The sequence below is a fragment of the Passer montanus genome, unplaced genomic scaffold (assembly GCF_014805655.1).
Source record: "Passer montanus isolate IOZ18808 unplaced genomic scaffold, ASM1480565v1 scaffold210, whole genome shotgun sequence".
NCBI classification, from domain to species: Eukaryota; Metazoa; Chordata; class Aves; order Passeriformes; family Passeridae; genus Passer; species Passer montanus.
The window spans coordinates 135656-162631 of NW_024366704.1; the positions used below are offsets into that span (position 1 = coordinate 135656).

At 51.2% G+C, this 26976-nt stretch overlaps 4 protein-coding genes across 4 annotated transcripts; all 4 read right to left on the reverse strand.

Annotated features, from left to right (window-relative positions):
- Window positions 1-356: 356 nt before the first annotated feature.
- On the reverse strand, window positions 357-1858 carry LOC120502244 (growth-regulated alpha protein-like). Its single transcript, XM_039709490.1, has 4 exons — window positions 1750-1858; window positions 1133-1268; window positions 788-871; window positions 357-681 (listed from the first exon to the last, which is right to left on the reverse strand). Exons 1-4 carry the CDS (start codon window positions 1805-1807, stop codon window positions 522-524), a joined length of 438 nt encoding a protein of 145 aa, XP_039565424.1. The 5' UTR covers window positions 1808-1858; the 3' UTR covers window positions 357-521.
- Window positions 1859-2232: 374 nt separating this feature from the next.
- LOC120502243 (C-X-C motif chemokine 6-like) lies at window positions 2233-4314 on the reverse strand. Its single transcript, XM_039709489.1, has 5 exons — window positions 4140-4314; window positions 2920-3024; window positions 2664-2793; window positions 2459-2542; window positions 2233-2374 (listed from the first exon to the last, which is right to left on the reverse strand). The coding sequence occupies exons 1-5, from the start codon at window positions 4300-4302 to the stop codon at window positions 2350-2352; spliced, it is 507 nt and encodes a 168-aa protein (XP_039565423.1). The 5' UTR covers window positions 4303-4314; the 3' UTR covers window positions 2233-2349.
- Window positions 3888-6184, reverse strand: LOC120502245 (growth-regulated alpha protein-like). Its single transcript, XM_039709491.1, has 4 exons — window positions 5864-6184; window positions 5419-5548; window positions 4824-4907; window positions 3888-4335 (listed from the first exon to the last, which is right to left on the reverse strand). Exons 1-4 carry the CDS (start codon window positions 5928-5930, stop codon window positions 4323-4325), a joined length of 294 nt encoding a protein of 97 aa, XP_039565425.1. The 5' UTR covers window positions 5931-6184; the 3' UTR covers window positions 3888-4322.
- A 13952-nt stretch (window positions 6185-20136) lies between these two features.
- On the reverse strand, window positions 20137-26634 carry CCNG2 (cyclin G2). Its single transcript, XM_039709486.1, has 7 exons — window positions 26230-26634; window positions 25172-25309; window positions 24174-24424; window positions 23949-24027; window positions 23769-23867; window positions 22464-22669; window positions 20137-21970 (listed from the first exon to the last, which is right to left on the reverse strand). The coding sequence occupies exons 1-7, from the start codon at window positions 26338-26340 to the stop codon at window positions 21838-21840; spliced, it is 1017 nt and encodes a 338-aa protein (XP_039565420.1). The 5' UTR covers window positions 26341-26634; the 3' UTR covers window positions 20137-21837.
- Between the last annotated feature and the right edge of the window lie 342 nt (window positions 26635-26976).

Below are 26976 nucleotides of genomic sequence, written 5' to 3' on the forward strand. Positions count from 1 at the left end.
TGTGTCACCTCAGTCCGTGTGGCCAAGGCACACTGACTGCTGTGCCAGGCTGGGAAATGGCACTCCACAGAAAGCCTCAGCCCGTCACTGGGAAATTTCCCACTTCTGTGTTTCCACAGCCTGGAGCAGCAGCACACCCTATCCAACTCCTGCAATTACGTGCTCCTGCCAGGAGCTGTCAGGAAAAGGCACCAAATCCCAGAGCAGAGCAAAGGCGGCGTGTTCCAAAGCATCCTTGGCAAAGCAGCCAAAGGCTTCACGGTGCCACAGCCCAGCCAAACTCCCCACCCCAAAAACGCCAATTTTCACACAAAAAATCCTTGCAGAAAGAGCTGCCAACAGCCGAGGGGGGGAGCACATCCATCCTTTTATTGGTGCCACCGGGATGGGCTGTGGTTGTGTGCGGGAACAGCGCAGGTACCCGAAAGGGAAGGAAGTGGGTGCCTGAGGGGAAAGTAGGGAAAGGCTCCTGCCCCCCAAAACCCCGGGAGCAGAGCGCTGTGCCAGTCAACCAGCGCGTCTCAGGGCAGGGGGGTTGTGTCACTGCTGTCCCACGAGGGATTCATAACCGGGGATTCCTGGGATGTGGCCAGCGGGAGGGACGGGGTGGGGGGTCTCCAAGGGCTCCGGCAGCACGGTGCTTCCCGCCGCAGCCGCGGCAGCGCTTTTTGGATGCCGTTCCTGCAGATTTTGTGGGAGGAAAGAAAGGAAAGCGGGTGGGTCAGAGGAAGGGATGGTCCTGCCAAGGTGTCGGGGGTGTGTTTTCCAGCCTCCGGGCATCACATACCTCTGCATCAGCTTGTGGATGAGCAGCTGGATCCAGGGCGCCTCGGGGGCCACGCACACCCGCCTGTTCTTCTTCAGGGTGAGGCTGCAAGGCCACGAGGCCCCTCAGCCCCATGCACGTCCCTTCCCCAAAGCTTTTCTAACCCACAGAGAAAACGCCCCTGCTTCCTCGGCATGAATATTTTGGGGCCTTGACCTGATGACCTTGAGCCACGCAGGGAGGGACTCCCTTGAAACTGGCACCAAGAGTCACCCCAACATTTATGGGCTTTCCCCCTGCAGGTACTTGTGCACCAGTACCCAAAGGAGCAATTTGCAGGGGTTGGTTCCCAGGCTTTGCACTTACATGACCTCCTTCCTCCTGCAGTGAATGCCTGGCGGGGTAACGTCGATGGTGAGGATCAGCCCCAGGTTGACGACGTGGGCGGTGGATTTGATGCACTTGCACCTCATGTTGGTCAGCAGGCTCTCCAGAGACAGACCTGTGCCCCAGGGCAGCCCACACCAGCTCTCGGCCCCCCGTGGGGGAGGCACATGGGGACACAATCCCCCTCCCCACTATCCCATCCCCTCCCTGACACCCACAGGCTGCTCTTCATGGGGTTTGCAGCAGGGCTAATCCCTCCCACCCAGCACAGTCTCAAAGCCTCTTTTCCTGTATATGGAAGGGGTTTATCTGCAGGGTTGGAAAACTTAGCCAGCATTTTATGAATCAAACCCATTGAGCCCACCCACCAAGAACCTGAGTTTTGTGGGGATCTGAAAAAGAAGCATCTTAAACCCACGAGGCGTACCCCCCTCCAGCTTAGCCACAGGCTTTAAAAAACAAGCTCAAAGATAGGCAAGAACCAAAACTGAAAGCACAGCAGCTAAAACCCACACTCAGCCCCACCTGGGACTCCCAACGCCCCTGCCCAGGCGTTTGGAGGGGCCACGGATGGACAGACACCCAAAGGCACTCACCGCCCACCGGCACCGAGCTGCTCAGGAGCAGGAGCAGGGCCAGCAGCAGCAGCCGCATCCTCGCCACCCACCCCGAGCCGTGCCAGGGCTGCTTTATAGCCAGCCCCTCGCCCCGGGGGGATTTCACAACCCCCGCTGGGGCTGGGAAGGAGGAGGACAAAGGGGCAGCCCTAGGCCTCAACTTCCCTGCCGCCGCTTCCCCCCGCTGCACGTGGCCCGCGCTGCCTCCCCGCCACAAAAAGCGGAAAACGCCGCGGCCACCTCCTCAAACCCGCCGTGAATTTGGCCAAAGGCTGCTGCCCCCCGTGCCTCCCACCCCAAGCCCCTGGCATGCCACAGCAAGGGATGCAAGGGACAGTGACAGAGGGCTGCCATCTTTATTGGGCCTGCTGGGTCGGGCTCAAGAGGGACGCCCAGCGCATGGCTTCGGGATGGGAGAGGCGGGAAGCAGGGATGGGCATTTTTAAGGGTTTAAAGGCATTAAAAGGGGCTCAGGCAGAAGCATCCTCCCCTCTGGACCGGGGTAAGGCAACAGCAGGATGGGGAAGGGAGGCAGTTTTGGGCCCAGCACATCTGGCCGTGCCTCTGGTGGCAGCTTCCTCAGCGGGGAGCCTTTTTCTTCCTCCTGCCAAAAGCAGAAGGGGGAGCAATGTGTGAAGACAGGTTCCCACGGGCTGCCCCTGGTGCTCAGGGGGAAAGGGGAGCTTACAAGTGAGGGAGGTCCTGCAAGAGTTTCTTCATCCAAGGCGTGTCGGGATCCACGCAGACCCTCTTCAGGCTCTTGAGCTTAATCCTAGAAAAGACACGGCCTCTCAGACTTCCACTTCCCCTCCTGCAGACAGCCAAGCCTCCCACCTTTCCCACAAGGAAAAGGAGACCTCAGCAGGCCAGGGAGGGCCCTGGGAGTCACTTACACCACCTCGGGGCGCCGGCAGCTGCTGCCCACGGGCCACACCTCGATGCTGCTGTACCTCTCCGGCGGGATGAAGGCTCGCGTGCTCTTGAGGCAGCGGCAGCTCAGCTTGCCGTTGGCTTCCAGGATTGCTGGAGGGGCACACGGCCATGGCATCACCCCGCCGACGGGCACACCCATCGTCCCACCATCACCCACCCCAAGGCCGGAAAGCCTCACAAGCCCCAGGGCCACCCGCGGGCACAGGGGAAGCTCACCTGTGTCCCCGGGACGGTGGGACAGCAGCAGCACGGCCAGCAGCAGGGCTGCCCGCACAGCCATGCCGGCCCCAGCCCCGGCCCCGCAGCATCCCTCTATTTGAGCTGGGAAATAGGAGAAGTGAGGCGGCACGGGAGGCCCCGGGGTCGCGGTGGTTTTGCCCGACCCCTGTCGCTGCTGACGGCGCTCGCTGAGTTTGCAGCGCTGCCGATGAAACGCGGCTTGGCAGGGGGCCCGGCTTCCCGAAAGCGGCTCTGCTTTCCCCTTCCTTTCTTGGCTGTTTCCTCCAGCTTCGCTCTTAGCACACGCAGCCCCACCAGCCCGGGGTGCTTTTCTGTCCTGCGTGATCAGGTATGGCTCATTGCTCCCACAGCCACCTTGTCCCCCTGCAAGGCACGGCCCTGCAGCGCCCCGGTGACATTTGCTTTTGATTTTTTTTACCCCAAAACTCCACCGAGTGACCTCACTCCCATTCCTGACATAGATTTCCTTATTGGCCTGGACTGGTTTTTAAAGCCTTACATCCACCTATAAATCCCAGCTCCAGCACTTGGATGTGGAGCACTTTGGCTGGATTGTCCCATCACCCTATCACCAATATCGTGCCCTCAAATCACCACCAGGGGAGATAACAGGTTATGATGGGAAGGACCCCTGACAAGAGGGAATGGCTTCACAATGCCAAAGGGAAGGGTTAGATGGGATACTGGGGGGAAAATTCTTCCCTGTGATGGTGGGGAGGCCCTGGCACAGGGTGCCCAGACAAGCTGTGGCTGCCCCTGGATCCCTGGAGATGTCCAACACCAGGCTGGACAGAGCTTCAAACAACCTGAGATAGTGGAAGGTGTCCCTACCCACACCAGGGGGTGGGACTGGATGGGCTTTGAGGTCACTTCTAATCCAAGCTGTCCTACGATTCTATGTCATACATGGCTTTAAAACTAGGAGATCCAGGGAAAATACAACAGAAAGGAAAATCCCGAATTTTATTGGACTTGAGCTATGAGAACAGGACATGTCACACGGTGCCACACAACTCTCAGACACACACTCTGTTGCCGAGCACTTCACATGGAAAAAGTCACAAAGTCATTCCTAAAGAAGCAGGAGCAGCCCCTGACAGGGAACAGTTTCGCAGTCCACAGGCAACTAAACAAATGAAGGATTCATATTCACACTGCTCCAGGGACCAAGAGCAGGGCAGAATCCCCCCACAAACCTGCCACGGGGCTGGGGCCAGCAGCGAGGCACCCTCCCCACAGCCACTGCCACCAGAGCCAGACGTGGGGCTTTTGGGAAGGGGAGGAAGACAGGGTCGAATGAGGAGCAGCCAGGTCTGCACACCTGGGCATCATCTGCCAACCTGCCTCAGCTCTGGGCATCAACTTCCTTAACAGGAAACCTATTTTTTCTTCCTGTGAAAAGCAGAAGGAGGAGAAACGTGTGAACACAGAGGAAAGTGGGTCTGGGAGAGGAAGCTCCTGCCCCAGCCGAGGGAAGTCGCTGTCGTGTCCCCAGGGCGGGCATCGCTCGCCGGGATGGCCACAGACCCAGCACAGGCACAACACAGAAGGGCAGCTTTCCCAGCATCAACACCCTACTGCACCTGGCATGAGCAAGCCCTGCTCCTGCCACTGCTCCCCTCATCCTGCTTCCCCAAACTGTTTTGGAAGTGCAGCACTGTGTGTAAGCCAGGGGAAGCAAGACCCACAGATGGGTCACGTTGGGCTGAACACTGCTTTGCACAGCGAAGTGTTGCCCCTCATGGCTTTGGAAGTGGGTCCTTGGACAGCAGCAGCTCTCTGAGAGCTCCTGAGCCCACGAGAGCTTCCCAGAACCATGGATGTGCTGGGATGATGTCCAGGGACACCTGAGCCAAAGGAGTTTCCATCCAACAACTTACGTGCTGGCAATGCGCTTCAGCAGCTTCTTCACCCAGGGGGCTTCGGGATTCACACACACCTTCCCTGAGGTTCTTAACTTAATGCTGAAACACAAGGAGAGCATTCCTGTCCCCTCCAAAGGCAGGGATTCAACCAGCCAGAGCTGATGGGGAGAGTCAGCTTTTGCTCACAGCACAACAATTGTAGAAAGCTGCTAGAGACAGAGGAAGCCGCTGCATGGCTGGGAACAAGCAAGACTCAACACATTCCTAGGTGGAGCAGACACTTGAAGCACAGAACACTGCTCAAAGGCAATTTTTTTCTGGAGAGCTACAAAACTACCAACACCAAGCAGCTACAAAAATCTGGGAAAATGTGGTATGGCTCATGCTGCCTCGGTGTGAGGAAGTGCTTCCTCCAGGCTGCAAGCACCCCTGCTCCAGCTCAAGGAAATTATGCTTTCCCCTGCTGGAGAGATTCCTTTAGGCCCTGGGGACCTGCACTTCTGCCCCTGATGTTTCTCAGCAAGTAAGCAGGCGGCACTTTTGGGAAGGTTTAGATTCCAGCGAGGCTGGAGAAGCAGGATGGTGCAGCAGCAGAGCCCATGGCACTTACATGATCTCCGTGCGCCTGCAGCTGCTGCCCACGGGCCTTATCTCAATGCTCTCGTATTTCTTGGGACTGATGTATTCCGAGGTTGTCTTGGCACACCTACAGCTCAGGTTCCCGTTCACCTCCAGGATGGCTGAGAGAGAGAGAAGGTGGCAGCTTACAGGCACAGACAGGCTGACAGGGATGCAGCAGCTCCAGGAGCCAAAGGAAGTTCCCCTTGCCGTGTTTCCACTGCAGGGACCACGGTGAGAAACTGCCACCTGCACCTCCACCTCAGTTTCCTGCTCCCACACTGCTCCCAAAAGCTGAACCAGAGCCCTGCAAAGGATGCTCGTGCTTTTCCCCTGGCAAACAACAAGGCAAGCCCTCACTGAAGAGGCAGCAGCATCCCAAGCTGCCCAGGGGCTCTGGGTGCAGGATGATGCCAGCGAAGGCACCGGGAGCTCACCTGCGTGGGCAGGGTGGGACAGCAGCAGCAGCAGGAGCAGCAGCCACGGGAGCAGGGGGGCTCCCATCCTCAGGGAAGGCTCAGCCCCGCAGAGGCAGTGCAGGAGCAGCTCACAAACAGCCCTATTTATCGGGGAGGGTCACGCTCCAGCACAGGCACAGTCACACCTCAGCAGTCACACCCGGCCAGCAGAGACACACTGAGCTGATGGCATTTCTCAGATGCTCCCCACACACAGCCCAGAAGCTCAGTGGTCAATATTTTTAACTAAAACCAGCCACTGGGGCCGAGTGCAACGTTTGGATTCCCCACACATCTCCCCCACATCACCCTTCATTCCCTTGAGTATTTACCCCTCAGCCACAAAAAAAAAGCCCAGAATGAAAGCAGAGCCCAAGCCCCTGACTAAGCAGGGGGGATTTTAGCATGCTCAGACATTTACATATTTCTTTCTTGGGGCTATACTTTCCCCACGCTATTTTTGTTGCCTCACTCATCAGCAGAAACGCCTCATGCCGTGCCAAGTAAAAACAATCATGATCTCCCTGCTTTATGCTTCCACTCAAATCTTTCAAATTTCACACACCCAGGATGGTCACAGAAGCACCCTGTGCCCTCAGGTGTTGGTGGGATGGGGGCTTTGCCCTAAATAAATTCAGTGAAGTCACCAGTCGGGAAGCAAAAGGGGAAGGGGATATGTGGCGAGGCAAGGAGGAAGGAAGAGGGCAGAAGAAAAGAGATGTGGTTGTGCGATAATGTTGTAATTTGGAGCTTTCAAATCACATCAGCATTTTATATAGCTGTTACCAAAATAGTAAATATTAAAAAAAGTCTTCCACTCAAACTCAAGCTGGGCATCTCTCTTGGAAAATCTCGTTTTTTTCCTCTGGGATGGGTCCAAAAGTCTTGTGAAGTGCTTGTCCAAGAGATGACTGGGGAGTTTAAATCCCTGTACACCAGGGTCACAGAGAGGCCAGGGACAATTTCCATGAGCTATTCCCAAAATCCTACAGAAAGAATGGGTGCCTTGCTGTCACAGCAGTGGAAGAGGACATGGCCTTAAAACTGGGTTTTGTTTAACCCTTCCAGAGTTTTCAATTTCCTTGCAGAGACTTACTAGAAGGAACAAACTAAGGACTGGTTTTGCTGGGTTATGGCAGGAGTCTCGTGGAAAAAATGGTGAGAAAGGCAGCAACTCATCTGAAAATCTTTCTGAAGTTCCTGACTACAAAATGATCCCGCTTTTTAGAGCTGGGAAAAAACAAGAGAAGTGAAAGAGAAGTGAAATCAACTTTCCCCAGAAAAGATGGAGCTGGAGCATTCAGCTGCTGCTCTTCCAGGACTGGAGGAATCCAGCAGCATTCCTGGCAGTGCTTAATGAAATTGGTACAAGAAGAAAATTATCCCTGGACACATGCAATGGATGGACCAAGATGAGCCAGATCCTGCCCCTGATTTGTGGCCACAGGGCGGGTGTCCACCTCCTGCCTTGCGCTGGAAAGAAGCAGGAGCTACAGAACATCACTGGATGGATTTTGAGAGGGTCTGAATGGGCTGGGCAGCAGCCACGGTGCTGTGATGGATGAGAAAGGTGTGACTGATGAACTCTGGGCTGGTTTCTCAGAAGCAAACGCCGCAGTCATGGTGGTGGCTGATATTTCTGCACAACAAGTGGTAATTTTGCAAAGGGAGAAGCAGGGTGAGGATGTGAGCTGTGACTGCACTTAAGCTGACTTGCTTCCTGGATGCCAGGAATTCAGAAGAGTGGCCCTCAAGTAGGGATGTGTGGTGTCATCCAAGCCAGCATCAACTGAAACACATCCAAAGCACCCTCACAGCTTCTCTGTTTTCTGCAGCAGCTGCCCCTGTGCAGGCAAGACTTTGATTTTAGTCATTTTTAATCTAATTCTTATTGGATTTTTATAATGTTTTTTTCACCTGTAATACTTTTTAATCCTTCCTGTGGTACCTAAATCAGAGACCTCCAAAAAACAGTGGTGCAAGCAGCACCTAGAGGCCACATGGAAAACCTTTTCCATGTTTACCAGGATGGGCAGAAACCCAACCCTGACGTCAGCGCCAAGGAGATGCAGCTCTCCAGCCCTTCAGGGAGGACTCACAAGAGACTGCATCACAAACATCTGCAGCAAACAAACCTCTCAAAGAGAATCACATGAGAGAAAGTAATTTTTGAGTTTACCCCTCCTTTGCCCACAACTCACTCAGGGCTCCTTGCAGGAGAGAAAAAAAACCAAAAAACAAAAAAACCCTGTGGGTTTTTTTTTGTTTTTTTTTTTTAATTATCCCCCAAAAACCCCAACTGCAGTGAATCTTCACCACTGTGGTTTGTGGTCCATCACCTGCTTCAAAGATAAAAATGCTTCCTGCCAAAACCTGAGAAACCTGAAACCCACACATATTTCAGTGTCAACGTGAGAGCACCAGAATTAGCCAAAACCTAACGAAATCAGTCCAAAATTAGCTTGGGTGAACAACACATCGAGCTCACTCTTACTTGCCTTCTTCAAATGAAGATGCACGACTTGCTGCTGATGCAAGGGGACAGAATTGTGCGTTTGGCCCATTTTTGGAGACAGCAGAGTGGTGTCATGACACCTCTGCAAGCAGGTGAGAAACATGCTCTGATGTCTTGAAAAGGATTTGGTGTGCTGAGGGATAAAGAAGGGAATATGGTAAGAGGGAGCTTTGAAAGGGATTGGATAAGAAAGATGGAGAAAGGCTGGGAGCAAGGACAAGAGAAATTACAGAAGACTTGTAAGAAATGTAAATCCAACATTCTTGCCTCCCCAGTCCATCTTGGGGACCTCTGGGGAGCAGCTTTCTGCTGAAGAGACAGCAATACAAAAATAGGGCCGCGCAGCCCCACGGCGGGGACAGTTTCTGGGAAATCCTGGCCACCCCAGAGATGCAAATGGCGCAGGAGAAAACCCCCAGCCCATCCTTGCTTCTAGAGAAGCACTGTGGGGAACACCCCGGCACCCCCACACTGCTCCAGAGCTCTCCACTCGTTTCCTGTCCGAGTCGCTCCGAGACGAGCCCGCTGCCGAGCAGAGCAGCGCCGTTATTCCTCAGCGCCACTTCTGCCTGGCACGGAGGACGTCAGGCAGGGATGGCAGCCAAGGACTTTCCCAGAAAGTGTCACCGGGGTCGCGTGGCCCGGCTGGCTCCCCACACATTTGCATGTGGCACAGGAACCGGTCTAGACGCCGCAGGTGCCGCCGAGCCTGCGGGCGCCGTTGGCCGTTTGCATCGGGGCGCCGTGGGACAGCGAGGGCTCCACCATGGAGCAAGGGGAGGAGGAGGGAAGCCTTGGTCCTGTGCCAGGAGGGAGCCAAGGACCAGCAGCTGGGGGTGCTCTAAGTGAGCTGTGCCTGGCTGCTCAGCCCTCGTGCCAATGGCGCAATGGGGCGTTCCACACATCCCCGCTGCATGGAGGAAGGTCTCTGGCTTTGAGCACTTCCTTCTGGGGCTAGTGAGGAAGCACTCCAGGTCTATTCACAAAACCAAAACTCCTCCAGCTACATCCAGCCCGTGCTTCAACAGCTGGGAAGGTTGTGCTGAACTCAAAGGCTGCCATTGCTGGAGCTGAGTTATTCCTATTGGGGCAGCACATTCAGGCAAGCACTTGGCAACAGCCCTGGCTCTCCAAGCTCTCCAGGAGAGTTATGGCAAAGTCTCCCCCTCTTCCCCTTGAAGTATGACATCTTGATAAATGCAGCTACAAGTTTGGTTAGAGTCCAGTTAAGCATTTCATATTTTATCAATTATTTGTGGTTTCCATTTTAGTTGAGCCCGTAATTTAGTTGTCTCCACATTACTTGCAGAATAAACCATAACTATTATTTCTGGTAGAGCTTAACATGGCTGTGACCCATTTTCTACTGGTTAAATCAGAAGACAGCAGATCATCCACAGAAAACAGTGCTTCTCCTCAACCACACAAAAGGGTAAAAATACACCAGGAACGGACCCAAACTCATCCATGCATCCTGGGCTTACACCCAGGGTTGTTATTTTCATTAATGTCCACTTAATGTTTTGAGGCCCCTCCTCTTCTTTCCAAGTGCCTCCCCACTTTTTCCCTGGGGGAAGATGCTTTCCCCACATTTCACCAACAAGCCACCACAGGAGTAGAGATTTTTCTATTTAGAAAAAAACCCAAACAAGCCAAGAGCTACAGTTCTCCAGTAGCAAGTAGAAGTGCACATGGCAAGGAGGGGAAATCCAGGTCTTCACTGAGAAGGAAGCTGCAATACCAGTGAAATGAGCAGCCCTCCCTTTGGAAAGCCCCTTGTCAACTTTTCTGTTGGAACCAGCACCCCTGAATCAGCACTCACACCCGGAGATGCTGCCAGAAGAGACAGAGAAACTCCAGCCCAACTTCTGCAAAGGACGTAAATCTCAGCAGCTGAAAGAATCGATACTGAAAGGAGTCGTCTTGGGCTAAAATAACCCAGCATTGCCCAGATTTGGGGGCTGAAAGAAAGGTGGCTGAGCACACAAGTCATGTCCCAGGCTGGGAGGTCACCAAGCTCCACCCTGCCAGGTGGAAATGGGGAGGGAGATGAAAGAGAGAGAAGAAAGGCTCAGGGAGACACATGAAAGTGAAACCAAGAAGCACAAAGCCATAAAACCCATGAAACCTGCTTTGATCTTTGCTCAGCTTTTATCTCGCCTGTCACTTACCACACACACCCTGAAAAGCAGCAAGGCCTAACACTCAGATCTGTCCCAGGGCACGGCCATGGGTTAGATTCAGAACATTCCTGGAGCTGTTTGGGTATCTCCCCTCCCTTCCATACCCCACATTCCCCTGGCGTTTGGGGCAGCCAGGAGTGAGCATTTCACCCGCCAGTTCTGTAGATCTGGAGTACAAGGAAGGCACTTGGAAAGATGTTTCCCAACATAACCTAAGCACAACAAAATGAGGGACTTTCCTCTTGACTGCAGGTTAGGGCTGGGGGAACGTGGGCAGCTTAAATACCAGCATTGTGGAGGTACAAGGTTTAGACTTGCCGTGGTAGGAGGACGCTGTGTAAAAATAAATTTAAAACATACATATATATATATATATACATAGATAAAAGCACCACTTAGGTTCTTATTTTGCAGTGCATGCAGCCTCAGAGCTGGGACCACTAGAGAGCAGCAGACACCATTGTCACAGAGAGCAGATGGCAAGGAAAAACTGGATCTGCCCAAGCACCCAAATCCCAGGCAGAGGATCACAATCCAAGCTAATGGACTGTACAGAACAAAGGAACGAACATCTTTGTAGGTGCTACACGTGCCTACTGTCACCACCAAGGGGCTTTTTTTCCCCTGAGAAGCATTTCTGAGCCACCAGCACTCAGACCAGGGGAAGGACAGACAAGGCAAGAGCTGAAATCAAAGAAGGGCTTCCTCCTCTCCCAAAACACACAGGTTGGTGCTCTTTGCTCAATTCCCAGGCAAGAGCAGTAGCAGAACTGGCTCGTCTTGATGTTCTGCAGCAAAGCAGAGTTTAGGGGAGGTTTTTGGGTGGGGAGAGGCATGGAGGCATGCTGGAAATCCAGAAATGCAGGTTAGACCCCACAGACCCTGCAGCAATAGAAAGGGACCTTGAGGAAGATTGCTGCACAGATCAGCCTCAGAGCTGAGGAGCACAGAGAGCTGCCTGCTCCCTCCTGCACGGCTGGGGACTGGATGAAATCCACATCACTCCCACTTTCCCAAGGCCAGAGTTGTTAGCATACCTAGAGTTCTGCCAGAGGCATGAGGATGCAGGCTGATGTGTGTCCTGGCCCTATTCCCAGCTGGAAAGCTGGAGGTTAAGCAATGCTAAGCTGAGAAAGGAGCCTGAGACTGTCCAGCTGCACACCTGGGAACAGCTGGAAGCTGCTGAGTGCCACACAAATCCAGAAACACAACGGCTGGGGCTTCCCACGGGGAGCAGCTGGACAAGCAGAGCACAGGCTGCCTGCTTCTGTTTACTGAGGGTGTGATCCCACCCTGTTTGTGGCTAAACCCTGGCAGAGCACACAGTTGGGATCTCTCCACTGAACCCCAAAGAGGAGCAACAGTGGGATCCAAGTTTAGGGGAGTGCAGGGCAAACATCTTTGCTAATTTCTCCTGGGGTTTTGTATCCCACAGACACGCTCAGCCCAGCACACCAAGAGGCAACACGGGTGCCAGCCTGCAGTGTCAGAGCTCCAGAGAGGAAAGATGAAGGATGGAGAGCCTGTGCAAAGCGGGAGCTTTTCCCCAGGGCTCATGCAAGCTGCCTCCCAGGAAGCACGCAGCCCTGGAGAGTGGTAGATAACTGTCAGACAGGCTGGCTCTATGTCCCAGCCACCCTGAGCCTGGTTCTTCCTGTCTGGGATGACTGGTTATCATTCCAGCTGGAGGGAAGTGATACTGGGAAAGCCAGCCCATGGGACTGGAGGGCATTCAGCTGCTCCCCAGAGAGCACAGAGCTTGGCAGGGAGTGTGGATAAAATGCATTTCCAAGCCAAACATCTTCAAAAGCTGGGAATTTTAATATTTGGGAAATTACAGCAAATGTCAACCAATGTTTTAAGTCTACTCCACTGCTTCAACACTCATCCAGCCTTTGGAGGCAATTACAACGGGCCCTCCCCAGCTGAACTCGTCATGCTAGAGGAAATGATGTTTATCTGTCCCAAATTCACATGCCTGGGAGTGAGAGACCAACAGCAACACAAGAGGGTGATTCACAGCACATTTCCATCGAGCCCTGCCTCACCCCAAGTGTAGTCTCTGCTCTTGGAAGTGTTCAAAGGTCACGGTGCTAAATGCCACCGAGCTATTTCTGCCACTCCAGCAGCCCCAGGCCGGGAGAGGAAGGCTGCTGCGTCCTACCTTGATGCCAGCAGACACGTGAAGGCGTGCAGGAGGTCACAGTGCCCACAGACCACCCTGCCAGGCTCCTCCTGCCCCTCCTGAGCCCTGCCCAGCTCCCCTCCCTGAGAGCAGGGCGATCCAGGTGAGGGTGCCATCCAGCCGGCTCTGTGCCAGCTCCCGAGCCACCACATGCCTCCTCCTCCTCCTCCTCGCTGGAAATGCCACAGCCATGTGCCCTGCCCGGCTGCTATTCCCTGGCGCTGTTTCCTCCCTTTCCACACTCGTTTCTCAGTGCTCAGCTGTCAGGGGCTTTGCATAAAGAGCAGCACACTCACACCTTCCCTCCCCAGCCTCTCCTAAGGTTAGTCACCCTCCTGCCCAGCCTCAAGCCCACGTTTCTGCCACACCTAGAGGAAAAAAACCTCCTTTTGAGGCACACGTAACCAGAGTAAATTCTTGCACTTCAGGGTCACAGCAGAGGCCCACTGCAGCCACTTGCACATAGAATCCCACAGGTTTGTGTGGGAAGGGACTTACACAGCATCCAGTCCCACCCCCTCCCATGGGTCAGGGACACCTTCCACTATCCCAAGTCGCTCCAGGCCCCATCCAACTTCCAGGGATGAGGCAGCCACAGCAAGTTACAAGTATTTAAAATGGAAATAGAAACGCTAAACCTAACCCTAAACCTCTGTTCTGCAGACAGTTTCACTGAGAAAGGCAGGCTGGTTCAAAAACACAGTGGGAACGTTTGCATGGAAAAAGCAGAATCCTGGCTCTGCTCCTTCCTCCACTCATTCTCTCATTATCCTTCTACTCCCAGCATGACAAGACTGGTTGGGCACACAAAATCTTACACCTCTCCCCCAGAAAGAGCAAACCAGAAAAAACAAGATACAAGAAACCCAAAAGGCTGTTGTTGCAAGTTCACAACAGACTAACAACAGCTCTCCATATTCCAACTCCATCAGAGAAAACAAACCCTTCCCTTAAGTCCACCTTTCCAGGCATTTTGAAATCTGCTTGGCACAGAACTCTGACAAAGAGAGAATTTCAACTCAACTGCTCCCATGACAAGTTGCACTGACACCAACCAGCCTGTGCTCCTCAAAGCACTGCCTGACAACACCTGGCCACAAGAAACACTGTGCAGACAGAGACTTCTGCCTGCCCCTGAAACAAGGTGAGGCCAAGGCACACATTTCTATGAACAAACGAGTTCCTGTTGCAATCCAACAGGAGCCACCAAAAAACCACAGCAAAACAATGAGGAAAAACCGTGTGTACCTGGAGAGGGAAGTGTGATCACATCAGCAGCTGTGAGAGGAGCGGTGCAGCAGGAGCCCTGTCACCTCTGGAGCCAGACTGTGCCTCCCAGGCCCCTCTGCTGACCAAGGTGGTCGTGCTCCCTGGGGCTCCCACAAGCAGCAGGAAGCTCCTTGCAAGGGCAGCTTCTGCACCTGGGCCCAGCTGGGAATGATCACGCTGCCCAGTTCCTTGCAAAGCATTCCCACCTGAGGGGACTCTCCTTTCCCTGCCCTCCTCAGCTACCTGGTGATAGTAGGCAGGTGGAAATCATTTGAGCTAATGAGAAGAAGACAAGTTACTGACATTTTACCCTCAGAGTCTTTTCCTAGAGGCTTCTGCCATGCCTTCTCAAATGTTTTAGTAAAATCACTAAATCATTGCTGCTTTCAGAGGCACAGGAGTACCCTTTCATTTTTGCCTTGCTGCTCTCTCCCTTCTTTGTAGCAAAGCTTTTCAGCACGTGCCAATCCCTGAAGTCAGAAAGTAGTTTAACATTAAATTTGTGCCCAAGGAGCCAAAAAGCCCAGGATTAACAGGCTTTGCTTTCCTTTCATTCTGCTTCCACACTTCCAGTGACCCATTTTACACAGCCCTGAGGGCTGAAGGGGCTCTGCAGCCAGATGCAGCTCCGAGCTTGTTTTTCCCTGACCATGATAAACAGGATGCACACGGTAAAAGAGGTGGTTCCTCACTATTCCAGCCACTTTGGGGCAGGTTACCTGGGACAGATGCAGCCAGAAACAGAGTTCAGAAAGGTCATTACAACCCTCATTAGGCACTGAGAAATATTCAAACTGCCCTTATTCACACCTATAGAAAGCTGTAGCAGGTTCTTGCTAGGAAAAAGGCCTCCCACAGAATTAGACCAAATCACAGTCCCCCTCTCCATCAGGGGGCTGCCAGGCCTGGCCACGTCCCCTTCACCCAGAGGGCCATAAACACCCCAGATAAACACAATGCCTTGGTTTAAAACAAACCCCCTGACAGGCTGCACGTAGAGGCTTGTCAAGCCTCCAGCGCCCTGCAGGCTGCACTTGAAAACCTCTGTCCCAGATGATTTATCTGTCAGGGAGGCTCCTTTTCCCCAGGAGGGCATGGAAATGCTCTCACGAGGTTCAAATAAGCCATGACACTCAGGTACCTTTTCCAAATGTGTTTTGTAGTTTATTTTCAGGCCTTTAATGATAAAATCTTAGAGAATCTATCTTTCTCTGGCTTTGCTAAGGCATAGGAAATGGTTTCTACTAAACCCCCATTCCCTGGAAATCATGCTCCAGCCTAGATCCTCCTCTCTGCATGTACAACCAGCACTGCCAGTCAGCTCTAAAAATGCTTGTGAGTAGAGGTAAAATGGTCAAACAGAGATCCTCCTATCTCATACTTTGTGATCTTTCCTCCTATCTATCTGCTCAAAACTTTCTGTTAAGATACAAAGTCTGGCCAATTACTCCTGGCTCGATCTACAGCAGGGTATTTCCACTTCTGAGATGGAAATCAAGACACAGGCCTAGGCTCCAAGTGCAGATTTGAATTTCAGACTTCCTGAAGTTCAGGAGCACTCTGACTTGGTTTTCATTTAGCCCACAGGAAGGCAGGACAGCTTTGCTTGCTTGTTTCCAAAACCTTGTTACTAAAGACAACTTGCTCAAGTTCACATTTGCAAAACTCAGGTGTTGATTAGTTATTTTATATCCAAAGCCTTCCCTTTGGGATAACCCTAAGATGTACAAGACATGAATTTTGGAGCTCATATATCTCTTCAGAAAGCAGAGCTAGATGGAGGTGTGCAGTGACTGTAAACATAGGAGGAAAATGGTTCTCCTGTCTGGCAATCCAAACAGCCTCCCTAAATCCCCTCTGCTGGGAACTTCATCAGTCCTACTTGAGCAGTACTTTTCAAGGAATTCCCCACCTGTATGCATCTTGTTGAAGGAGCAATTCCTGCTCCAAGAGCAAACTGTGCAATTGGACCCCAGTCTGGGTTGCTGGTGAGGTGACCTGCCAGCCTGGATGAGGTGTTTCCAGGATCCCACGAGGTGGGCTGGCAGCCTGAGCACAGAATGGATGTGGTCCAGACTAAAGATTTAGTGTGAGTGTGTTGAAAGATCTGTGGCAAAAGCCTACCTGTGGAGCTCCCTACCTCAGCTTTTCCAGCAAAAGTGAATCCTGGTATCCCTGAGTGACACAACAACAGAAGGACTAATCCAGCCCTTTCCCTGTTCTGTAGCCAAGGTGACAGCACAAGACTGAGCCTGGCAAATGGCCAGGCCCAACTTGGCACAAAGGTGTGAGGGGTTTTCCAAGCTGGTGGGGAAGCAGCTTCACAGAGCTGGGTGAATTTCCATGGCACAGACACACTTCTCCAAACACAGCCTCTTGAGGCTGGGTTTGAGGCAGGGACAAGAAGAAGGACACAGAAGTGCATGCTGATGTCAGCCACTTGAAAAAGGACTTTGATCCTCAGGGCTGAGGACCCAACACCTCCAAGGAGCAAGACATTTCACAAACATTTTATCTGCCTTTTATGTAACGAGCACACAGGGCATCAGTTGAGGGGTGACAGAGCACTGTCCGCTACTATTGCTTATTAAAATAAGTTGTTCCCTGCTGCCAGCTCGAGGAATGCTGCCAAAAGATATAAACTGATCCCAGAGCAGCAATTGAGTCATGGCCAGCGCGGATTGAAGTGCCCCACATGCCGCAGCATCTAAAATGTGGGCCTGGAAGGATCTGAAGGAAGAGTAACATGAAAGCTTCGACCCCAGCGAAGCAGAAAACGATTTATGACCAGAGCCAGCAGGGCTTTCAGCCTCTGAGGATGCAAGGCTTTATGGGAAGAGTGCAGCCCTGTGACTCCAGGTGGACCTTTTGTTCAGGGATGAATCCCAAGGGCACGCCAAAGGCAAGGCTTCCATGGCAACTGTGGGCACAGCCTGTTAAACGGAGTAGGACAGTCAGGGAATTCTCCACAAAGTCTCTTCCCAACAAGTGGGGCAGTACTGCAGATTTCCAGCTGAACACCATTAAAATGTACAGCAGTACAGCACAAATAGGACTTATTTAACAGTAAAGCAAGCCTTCAGCTGCTTCCCACAGAAATCCAAAGCATCCCAATCTTTTACACTGAGAATTACACACTAGCTACAGCTGCAACAGGTGTCCAGCACTCAGCTAACTATGGAAAAGCACTGGACATGTATGGCTGTGCCTTCCTCACTGCCTGGCACAATAAAGTGCACAGGTTTTTCCCACTGGAGCAGAAATCTGTGTTTTCACAGGCACTAGGAGCCACAGTGTCCCTGCACATGGATCAGAGGAGAACACATCATCACCTGCCTGGGGTTAAGGAAAACACCCTGAAAACTAACAGGGAATCAGACAGTGCAAAAGTGAATCCCAGCCTGGGCTTGTAAGAATACTCCAACACATATTCCAGTGCCAGATGGAAGCTGTGGAGGTAACCAATCCAAGTGCACATCCTGGGACCAGAATAAACCCAAATTCCTTCAAGAGGGCCCTGTTTTATTTTATTTCTCAGCTGATACTCACAGCTCATGCTGCATTTACAGCACTGAGTGTGGGCCTTTTCCTGACAGCCCAGTAAGGATAAAGGTGGCAGGATTACATTTAATGGAGCAATAAAAGCTGAGGAAAGCACAAAGCACCCCACAGATGACCTGTGGATGCACTGCGCCAGTATCTTGGGCAAAGAGCTGGCACAGACACCACACCCACCTTCAGATCATCTGTGGCACAAACCCTCAGACCGCTGGCCTTGGCTTCTGTCATCCTGCCAGGAGAAAGCCAGGGATCACCTCCAGTGCTTTTGCTCCCTACCTGAGTTAATAATTGAGCTCTGGATGCCAAAGGCTTCCTGAATCCCTGACTCAGCCACTGCACATGACAGGACCACTACTTAGACCACAGACATGTTTTCTAAAGTTCCTTGGAGACTCTGGATTATAAACTGCACTCTGACCTGTGAAACATTTGACCCCCAGCTACACAAAATCCTTACAGAACAAGCCTACAGGCCCTTGCAAAGCCAACAGTCTGCAAACCCTGCTTCCCCACGAGTCCCACACATCCCACCTTTCCACAACAGCTCTGCCATTCCCTGGTTTGAGCTGATTTATCCTTGACAACTGAGCACTAAAGAAAGGAGCTATTCCTGGCTTTGTTCTACAAGGGGCACAAAGGAAGAGAGAGGCTCAGGAATACACAGAAGGTCAAGGAGGAAGTGGGGAACAGAGGAAGGACCTGCCTTTGCCTTCCTAGACTCAGGACAAAATTACCCTAGACCACAGGTTACTCTTCTTCTTCTTAACTTCACTGTGTGGAAACAAAGCCAATGCTGAATGCTCTGGAAATCCCACCACAAATGTTTCCTCCATTTAGGTGTTTAACAGTGTTCACGTCTCTGATGAAGAACCTACTTGCTATGGCCAAAAAAAACCCACCAGCACTCTTTGAAGGAGAAATTAAATGCTTCATTAATTCAAAAATGGTTGAGATTGCAAATCAGAACCAGAACGTACAGGTCTAGAGGCAAGATTGCTAATAATTCATGAGCAAAATGCTATGTTTATGCAACACACAAGGATGAGATTTTAATTGCTTATTACTCTAATTGATTTCATTCAGTTGTTATGGCAACTTTCTCCTTTCAGATGTACTACACCAGCCACAGCATAGCCATGTGACACCCCACAGCTGCAACATGTATTTTAAGATAAATAATACTATATATGTGCCAAGTATTTACTGATTCCCATTTTGCTGAGCTCCAAAGCCCTGACAGCCAAGTGGGATCACAAGAATAACTCACTCACCTGTTAGTCCAGGCAACGAGATGGCCTGAGACCACTCAGTTCTACTTTCCCTTAGTGTATGCTGCTCTAAATTCAGAGTGCTCTAAGCTCTGACAGGAATATCCCTCTCATTCCATCAGAAAACAAGGGGGAGCTGTTAAGGACCAGGATCTGAACACATGGATTTATTCTGAACACTTTACTGCCGCATGTCACTTGTCATATGTCAGCAAGTGGTGGGGAAGTCAAGTTTCCTGTTTAAATTATTATAATTATTTAATTATGGAATGACAACTCACCAGGAAGAGAAGTGCTTCCACTACAGATCCTTGGTGGCCCAGTCTAGCCAGAAGAGAGCAGTAGGATGACATTTCAAGATGCTCTCAGAAACATGTGTGGACTTCCAGCACTATGCTTGCAATAGGTTCAGCAGCACAGGAAGTTACATCCCAGAAAATGGACACAGCCAGGAGTTGTTTCAGGGGATGGACTCCCCACAAAACCAGCCCCCACAGCCCCGACCCAAACCAGTCTTACTGACAGAGCAGTTATGAAAATGAGCACGCATTTAAACCCCCAGGACTGCAAGCCTTCCAAGTTCCACCACGTGGTAGGGGCAAGCCCCAAACAGCACCCAAAGGCCATGCACACCTCTGCTATTACAAACCACCAAAATCCCCCTTCTCTGGGGGAAGCCAGGCAAACCTCCTCGGGGGATCCACAGCCACCTGACCGGGCAGAATCAAAGCTGAGCCTACATCATTCCCACCACACAAGTGAACCCTCCAACCTTCTCTCCCAAGCCCATTTTTTCACATGGAGCAGACTTGAAAGGGGCTGAAAGGATGGCACACCTCAAGCTTCATGAAGCCTCCCAAGCTGTGCAAGCCCAGGACACAGCCCCGAGCTCACCCACATGCTCTGGCTGACTCCCGAGCCAGGAGGGTGGCATGCTGAGGGGATCCAAGGAGTGGTGACCAGGCTCCACCACGACAACAGCAGCAAGGACAATTCCTGCAGAACGCACAGCAATCCAGCTGGCATGACCCTTACCCCCTGCAGCAGCTCTGGATGTGCCAGTGTGCCAAGCACAGTGCTCACAATGAGCTTCTCACACTGAGGTGAGATTTCCATCCAGGACTCTGCAGTCTCCCCTTTCTCTCGCCACAACTCCTGGGAAAGCTGGAACCCAGCTGTGAGATCACACACCCTGCACAGCACAAAAAAAAAAAAAAAAAAAAAAAAAGGAAGGCAAAAGCTTCAAGGAACCGACTGCCACTCACAGCAGGTAACAAATACAGCACTTGGTTTATTTTTGCTCTCAACTGAAACAAGACTCAGTGGGTTCCTTACCCAAGCACTCCTGAAGTGAGCAGAGACTTGCAGCAAGAAGTCTTCAGAGGTACAGTATTTGTATCATACAGAGTACACAATAAATTACTATCTACATGCCACAGACCTACAAAAAGTTACATACAATGTAAAAAAATACAGTATTTTCTGCTCGGTTTTTTGTTTTAAATTTTTTTCTGTACATTTTTTTAAATTTACATTTTCATATACACTTTTTGTAAACTTTTGTGTGTTTTTAGAAAACTGAAACCACATAACAGTTATGGACTTACAGCATCACTCTTACCTTTCTAAAGCAACGCTGGCAGCTACAAAACAGCTTTTAGCTTGTTTGCTCCTTCATTTCTACTTTGGCACCACCACACCTCACACCATTACTCTGAGCTACTTTAGTCTCCTTTAGCCATGTCCTCACCAGGGAGAAACACAATTAGACTGGAATTTGTGCTTTGATAACAAAGTTCAGAAGAAAAAACATTACATTAACTACTTCACCATCACATTCACCTGATATTTTACTGCTTAATTTCAACTTCTCCTGCACTAACTGCTTTACATCAGCATGCAAACAAGTCTGATTATGACTCAATCAATAACATGAATATACTGAAAAACAACTACAAGGGTTAAATATTTAAAGGAATGTAGACTTAGCAAGGCTTACCAAGTTAAGAAGTCTAAGCTAATAGCATGGATTGACATGTTAAGATTTGAAACACACTGAAGTATACAATGTGAATTTCAGTGTAAAAACATCTGTACTAAAGAAAACATGGAATTACTCCTGGCCACACAATTTATACTACCTCAAAGTGGAAACTATATTGACTAGAAACCTCCTGCTTACCACACATACTCCTGGTGTGAAATAGGGATCCCTGAAGTTTATAAAAGCCAAGCTTCAAAAACTGCTACTTGGAGTACACAACCCAAGACCCTGCTGAAAAGGAAAAAGTTTCAGTGTTGGGGCCATTGGAGAGTCAACCATTCCAGCCTGGCACTATGTACATGTTCCACGTAACCCACCCAGCCACTTGGATCTAATCCCAGAACACCACTCCCAGAAGGAGTGGAGGTGCCCTCGAGAGGGACTGCAGTCCAGTCTCCTGCTCTAAGCAGGGTCAACACTGAAATCAAGCCAAGCTTGGGATTCTGTCATGTGGAATCCTGAGAACATCCCAGGACAACAACTGCACAGCTCCTCTTGGGCCTCTCCCTTGCTTGACTGAACCCATGCAGCAAATTTCTTCTATTAACCAAGACCTTCCCGTTTAAGTCTTGGGAAAGCTTCTCACTCTTGCTCCATGCTTCTCAGGCAAGACCCTGAAATCAGCTCAGGTGTTGAGCCTCTGAGGATTTTGGACCATCAGGTACAGAACTACATTCATGGCTGTTGACAACAGAACTGTACAACAACTTTTTTTTTTTTTTTTTTGCTGATCTGGGGACCTGAAAGTTTTTTTTTTTAATTCCTTAAAATTACAACAACAGAAAAAACCAAGGCAAGCATTCAAAGCATCGATATACCACAGCAAGTTTTGCCTTAATACAGTATACAGATCACCACCTCATTTATTATTGCCAAAAGACTCTATGGTGCATTCAACACTTCAGCCTAATACAATGCAGCCTCAGTGCTAAGAGCGACAGCTGAGAGTTTGCCACTTGGGTTTAGGTTTGAGTTCAAAGAAGAAGGTGCCTTCCAGATCACTTGGAGGAGAACTGCTAAGGCTTTCTTCCCCGCTGCTCATGTCTTCACAGGAGTCTTCACTAGAAGGAACAGTGGGAGAGGTAATTTTAACAAAGCACAACCCCCTTCAAAGTGGCAAAGCACTCCTCAACCCTGGGGTTTCTTGCACGCTTTCCTGTTGCTAGTAGCAACAACCCACATCTAAATGCTGCTCAGCCTAAAGCTCCTTAGGGCTCCTAAAGCTGAAATCCTAACAAGGCACGATCCTCCCGATGCCAACAACATCCTACTGATCAAGAAGCCAGTGTTCCAGACAGCAAGCATCAATTCCTTCAGGAGACCAAAAACCTTTGCAAGCCTTCCTTAAAACCAACAGTGCCTCCCCCCACCCGGCCAAGTACCTCTGACCACCACAATGACAGCTCCCCCCTCTCTCCGTGTGCTGAAGGCATATTGCGAGCCCAGCAATGCTCTCAGAGCTAGCACTTCTCCCCCAAGTAGCAGAGACTAAGCCATAGTTATACAGACAAAAAGGAGAATTCCCAACAAATTAAGCAGCCAAGTGTTACCCACCTCTCACTCCCATTGAAACATCCACCCTCTGGGATCGTTGGCAACTCGGGAACGCTGTAGTAACTGTTCTGTAGGTTTTGGGCTGTACGCCTCGAAACAATCCAAACTAGCTTTTTGTGATCAGGCTTGCAGCATTCAGGAGAAGAATAATCTGCCAGGCATTTAGAGACCAGCTCCCTCCAGTAAAGTAGGTCAGTATCACTTATCTGAAAAAAACCACCAAAAACCCCACAAGTTAGTCAGTCTGTAACACACAGGCTCCAAGGGTAACTCCTGCCTCCATTTTACCTTCTTGGGAAAGACCTGGGAAAAACATCAGTCAAGACAGCAGTGAGTCATAACTGTGATACCTTTGTTAAAGTTGCTTCTAAAGGTGAACTACCTACACACCTTCCAGACAAGTCCCTGTTCAAGGTGGAGTTAGGCTGACAGTTTGCCTGTCAGTCCTTGTTATCATTTTCTTTATCACTTCCAAAGGAGAAATGAAACAAAGGTTATTCTATTTTAAAATGGGATAAAACTTTTTTAAAACTCCATTTTCAAATGGAAGCAAAGTTTTTTAAACTGCTTTAAAATATAAGAAAAAACTTTAAACCACCATTTTAAAACAGAATAATATTGTACTTTAAGGAACTACTTCTATCCCTTAAGAAACTGGGATTGTTCAATCTGACTGTAAGAGTGAAAAGCTGCTTCTAGGCCATCCATGGAGGCAGCATGCAGCTAGAGGCCATTAATCCTATTTTAGTTCATAGAATATCCTGAGCTGGAAGGGCTCCACAAGCATCCAAGCATCATGGAGTTCAACTCCTGGCCCTGCACAGGACAAACCCACCAAGTCCAGCCTGTACCCAAAGGCGCTGTCCAAATGCTCCTTGAGCTGTGCCAGGCTCACTCTGTGCCCATTTCCCTGGGGAGTCTGCTCAGAGCCTGACCTCCATCTGGGAGGAAGACCCTCAGCTGATAATAATAATAATAATAAAACCCTCAGGTTCAATTAATCAGGCAAGAGGAATAACCAGCCCAGCAGTCCCAGAACAGACTGGAAGTTTCTCCAGACCACACAGCCAGAGCTGTACGAGTGCAATCAGCTGCCTGTTAAAGCGTGCTTTGTACACACACTGGGTCAGCAGTTCCTCTGATTTTATACATTTCAGCTGATTTTTTAACTGCTTCTTTCAGCCAAACAAAGCCTGTAAGGACACATTGAGGGACGCATTTAAGGGACCCCTAAATGTAACATCACCCATCACTAACAGCATCAGTCTGAACAGTCAGGAAAAGCCATCCCCTGAAAGCACTCACCTTTGAATGCTTCTGAACACGCAGAAGGATCTCCAACAGCTCAACAGATTTCAGAGTCTGAACTTCCAGAGTGAGAAGGCACAAGGCCAGGACAGATGGCTGCAAGGACCAGAAAACAGCACTCAGCACCACAGCCACCACAAACCTACTCTGCAGCTACAAACACTTGCTTCTACTCACTTTTGCTTTAGAGAACACTAGACGGCAGTTACAAGCTTTTAGCTGTGCTTCCAACTTGTCCAGATTCAACACTTCTTTCCTGCGAGACATCCAAGAGAAGAAGGGTCTGCATCAACAAGCATTCCCTTGCCAGAAGCAAGAGCTGAGGAGCTGCCTCCCCTACAGCCAGGGCTGCAGCTGTCTCAGAGGGGATTAAAAGGGGTTCAGCAAACAGCACCGACTCACCTTTCTGAGGTATGACAGAGTACAATTGTATGGTACAAGTGCAAGAAGGTTAAGGCAGTAGTAGCTTTAAATTCAAAGTGCAACTTTTCTGAAATTATCTTTTCCATCCGTTTCAGGTCGGACACAGTGCATTTACATTGGCTGATCCGGATGAGCTCGTGAGCAGATGGGATGTTGCATTCCTCCTCCACCACACGGGCCGCCAGCTGCATGCAGCACACTCCAATGCAAGACAAATGCTTGGGTTTCACCTACAAACCAGAGGAAATGCCGTGAATCCACCACCCCCCCAGCAGCACTGGCCTTCAACACCAACTCTGTTTGGAGTAGCCAAGTATTAAAACTTGCTGATCTCCACCAAAGGTGGTGTTGGCCAGCTCCTGCTCCTCCCTCAGCTATAAACAGTTCCACCACTTCGGCTGGAGCAATCCCTGGCTGCTGGGGCTGAGGAAGTGAAGTCCCAGAGCTGAGCAGCCTCTCCTCAGGTTGTTCCCCGGCAGGACACAAAAAAATCCGCGGTGGGAACTGCAGTTCCCTGCTGCTCCGAGCGGCAGCGCTCGCTCCAGCCCACACAAATCCAGTCTGAGCCTGCTCGGGGCAGCCCCATCCCTCCACAGCTTGTTCCTGCCCCTCTCTTCTCTCCCTCTGTACATTTTGTGCCACTTCAAGGCCGGTCCGACCAGAGACCTGATGCAACTTTGTTGTTTCTGCTGATCTAATAACGAGGAACTGGTTTTCCTGCCTTAAAGCAGCACAAACACGATAAAAACATCCAGGAAATGATCACTTGGTGTCGGTCCCAAGGCTAAGCTAAGCTTTAGCAGAGCACCCAGGGACAGCCTCTAACACTTCTTGGTTTGTTTCCCTTAATTCCTCCTTTCTCCGACATCTACACGGTGATGGTTAAACTTGTCTTTAGAGGTGAAAGGAACTGCACCCAACTCCAGGTTCAAAAGGAGACCTTGGAGCTGCTGCTGAACCAACAGCCACACTTATACCTTCATAAGAGCCAAGAATCTGTCCAGAATGTTGACAGCCAAAACAAACGTTTCCGTTGCAAATCCAAAGAAGTTGGTCAGACTCCAAAGATCTTCCACCTTGGCATTCCTTTGTCTTGGACACAGAGTGTTCTCATTCTGTGGTAAGAGAGACAAAGTCAGAATTACTCTGGGGCAGCAGCAATCGCCATGCCTCACTCCCTAAATCGCCTTTTATTTCGATCAAACGGAAGCAGTTTTGAAAAGAAAATAAATTCAGACACTGAGGACTCAAATCACGCCCACGGTTCAGAGATTACAGCCAGGCCCTGAGTCTCACAGGTGCAACAGCCAGCACATCTCCTACTCTCCACTTGCTCCTTTTAAGACACAGTTAAGACTTATTTAAGTCACCGACTGCAGGCACACACAGTGACTCCAGCCCTTAGAAATTACCACACCGCTCTCTGCCTTGCATGTCAATATTTAAGCAACAGCTCTGCTTTCACAACAAACAAGCAGACTTATCTCAGGGATTTTTTTTTTTTTTTTTTAAATATTAAGGCTCTTCCCAGAGAACTCACAAGCACCCGAAGGCACACAATAAGCCTGCCCCGAACTCAGTAAGGAACTTGGGTCGCCAACGCGGAGATGGTGACGGTCTATTTACGTTTTGCTGCTCAGCACGGAGGTTCTGGGCTCACTTGCCCAGACAGCGCCAATGAAAAGCCGGTACTTCCCCTGTTTGTTACATCCCACCTCCCCTGCAGCGGCAGGAAGCTCCCCCGACGGAAACAATACACAATCTCTCGCTCCTGTGCTCACTCCAAGTTTAAACAATGAATACTTAACACCGAAAGTACTAAACGCCTTGCCCTGCAGGTCGCAGCGCTTGGATAAGGTAATGTTAATACCTACAGACGAAAGCAGAATTAAAACAAAAGGCAAGCGCGGCGCATACAGAGAAAATAATTCATTTTCCGCAGTTAACGCGCTTTCAATTCCCTTAGCCGGCATTTTCTCTGAAATTCCTGAAATTTTCTTTCCGCCCTGAGGAGCCCCCCGGCGCCCTCACCCACCTCGGCGGCGGCCTCGATGAGGCTGAGCCCCTTCTCGCGGGGCTGGAACCGCCCCTCCAGCTCCAGATGGAGGTTCAGCTGCTTGAAAAGCCACAGCGCCTCGCTGCTCATCTTCCCTTCCCTTCGCCTCCTTCCCCTCCGCAGCAGGGAAACAAAGGGGCCCCCTAGACCGGGGGGCGAGGGGACACCGGGCCCCCCCCGCAGCCCTCACCGCTCGGGGAGGGGGAGGCGAGCCCGGCTCCCGTCACCGCGCGGACGGGGGTGGGCTCGGCCGCGGACCCCGCATCCAGACAGGGCGGCCCGGACCCCCGCGGGGAGTCACGGCGCTGTCACGGCACCATCCCCGGCCGCTGCCCTCCGCCCCGGCCCCGGCCCCGCTCCAAGATGGCGGCGCCGCGTCCCCGCCCACGGCTTCTGTTGTCCCGCGCGGAGCGATCCCCGCCGGTGAGGCGGCGCACGGAAGTCAAATAGTCCGCCTCCTATCACGCCACCCGACGGTGCCCCGACTGGTCCCCGAGGCCCGGGGAGGGCGCGGCCGGACCGCGGAGCTCCAGCTCAGCGGGGATCGGAGCGGCACCGCGCTGCTGCGGCGGGGCGGGGAGGCCGCGCGGAGGGACACGGCGAGGGACGCATCACGCCTTTAAAGGGACGCCAGGGGCGCCTCATCCGTTTTGAAAAGACCGCCCAAACCCTCCCGCGCGCGGATTGGCCCGGGCTTCCCAGCCGCTGATTGGCCGGCGGCAACCC

Excerpts from the sequence above, each read along its gene's own strand:
- LOC120502244 (XM_039709490.1), bottom strand. The coding sequence starts at position 1,807 with ATGCGGCTGCTGCTGCTGGCCCTGCTCCTGCTCCTGAGCAGCTCGGTG. Across the intron at positions 1,269-1,749 it reads CAGCTCGGTGCCGGTGGGCG|GTCTGTCTCTGGAGAGCCTG; the intron begins GTGAGTGCCTTT and ends CCTGGGGCACAG. Across the intron at positions 682-787 it reads ATCCACAAGCTGATGCAGAG|GAACGGCATCCAAAAAGCGC; the intron begins GTATGTGATGCC and ends CAAAATCTGCAG.
- LOC120502243 (XM_039709489.1), bottom strand. The coding sequence starts at position 4,302 with ATGCCCAGAGCTGAGGCAGGTTGGCAGATGATGCCCAGGTGTGCAGAC. Across the intron at positions 2,794-2,919 it reads CCACCGTCCCGGGGACACAG|CAATCCTGGAAGCCAACGGC; the intron begins GTGAGCTTCCCC and ends GTGCCCCTCCAG. Across the intron at positions 2,543-2,663 it reads TGCCGGCGCCCCGAGGTGGT|GATTAAGCTCAAGAGCCTGA; the intron begins GTAAGTGACTCC and ends TGTCTTTTCTAG.
- LOC120502245 (XM_039709491.1), bottom strand. The coding sequence starts at position 5,930 with ATGGGAGCCCCCCTGCTCCCGTGGCTGCTGCTCCTGCTGCTGCTGCTG. Across the intron at positions 5,549-5,863 it reads GTCCCACCCTGCCCACGCAG|CCATCCTGGAGGTGAACGGG; the intron begins GTGAGCTCCCGG and ends TCTCTCTCTCAG. Across the intron at positions 4,908-5,418 it reads TGCAGGCGCACGGAGATCAT|CATTAAGTTAAGAACCTCAG; the intron begins GTAAGTGCCATG and ends CTTGTGTTTCAG.
- CCNG2 (XM_039709486.1), bottom strand. The coding sequence starts at position 26,340 with ATGAGCAGCGAGGCGCTGTGGCTTTTCAAGCAGCTGAACCTCCATCTG. Across the intron at positions 24,425-25,171 it reads GATTCTTGGCTCTTATGAAG|GTGAAACCCAAGCATTTGTC; the intron begins GTATAAGTGTGG and ends TCTGGTTTGTAG. Across the intron at positions 23,868-23,948 it reads TAGTGTTCTCTAAAGCAAAA|CCATCTGTCCTGGCCTTGTG; the intron begins GTGAGTAGAAGC and ends TGGTCCTTGCAG.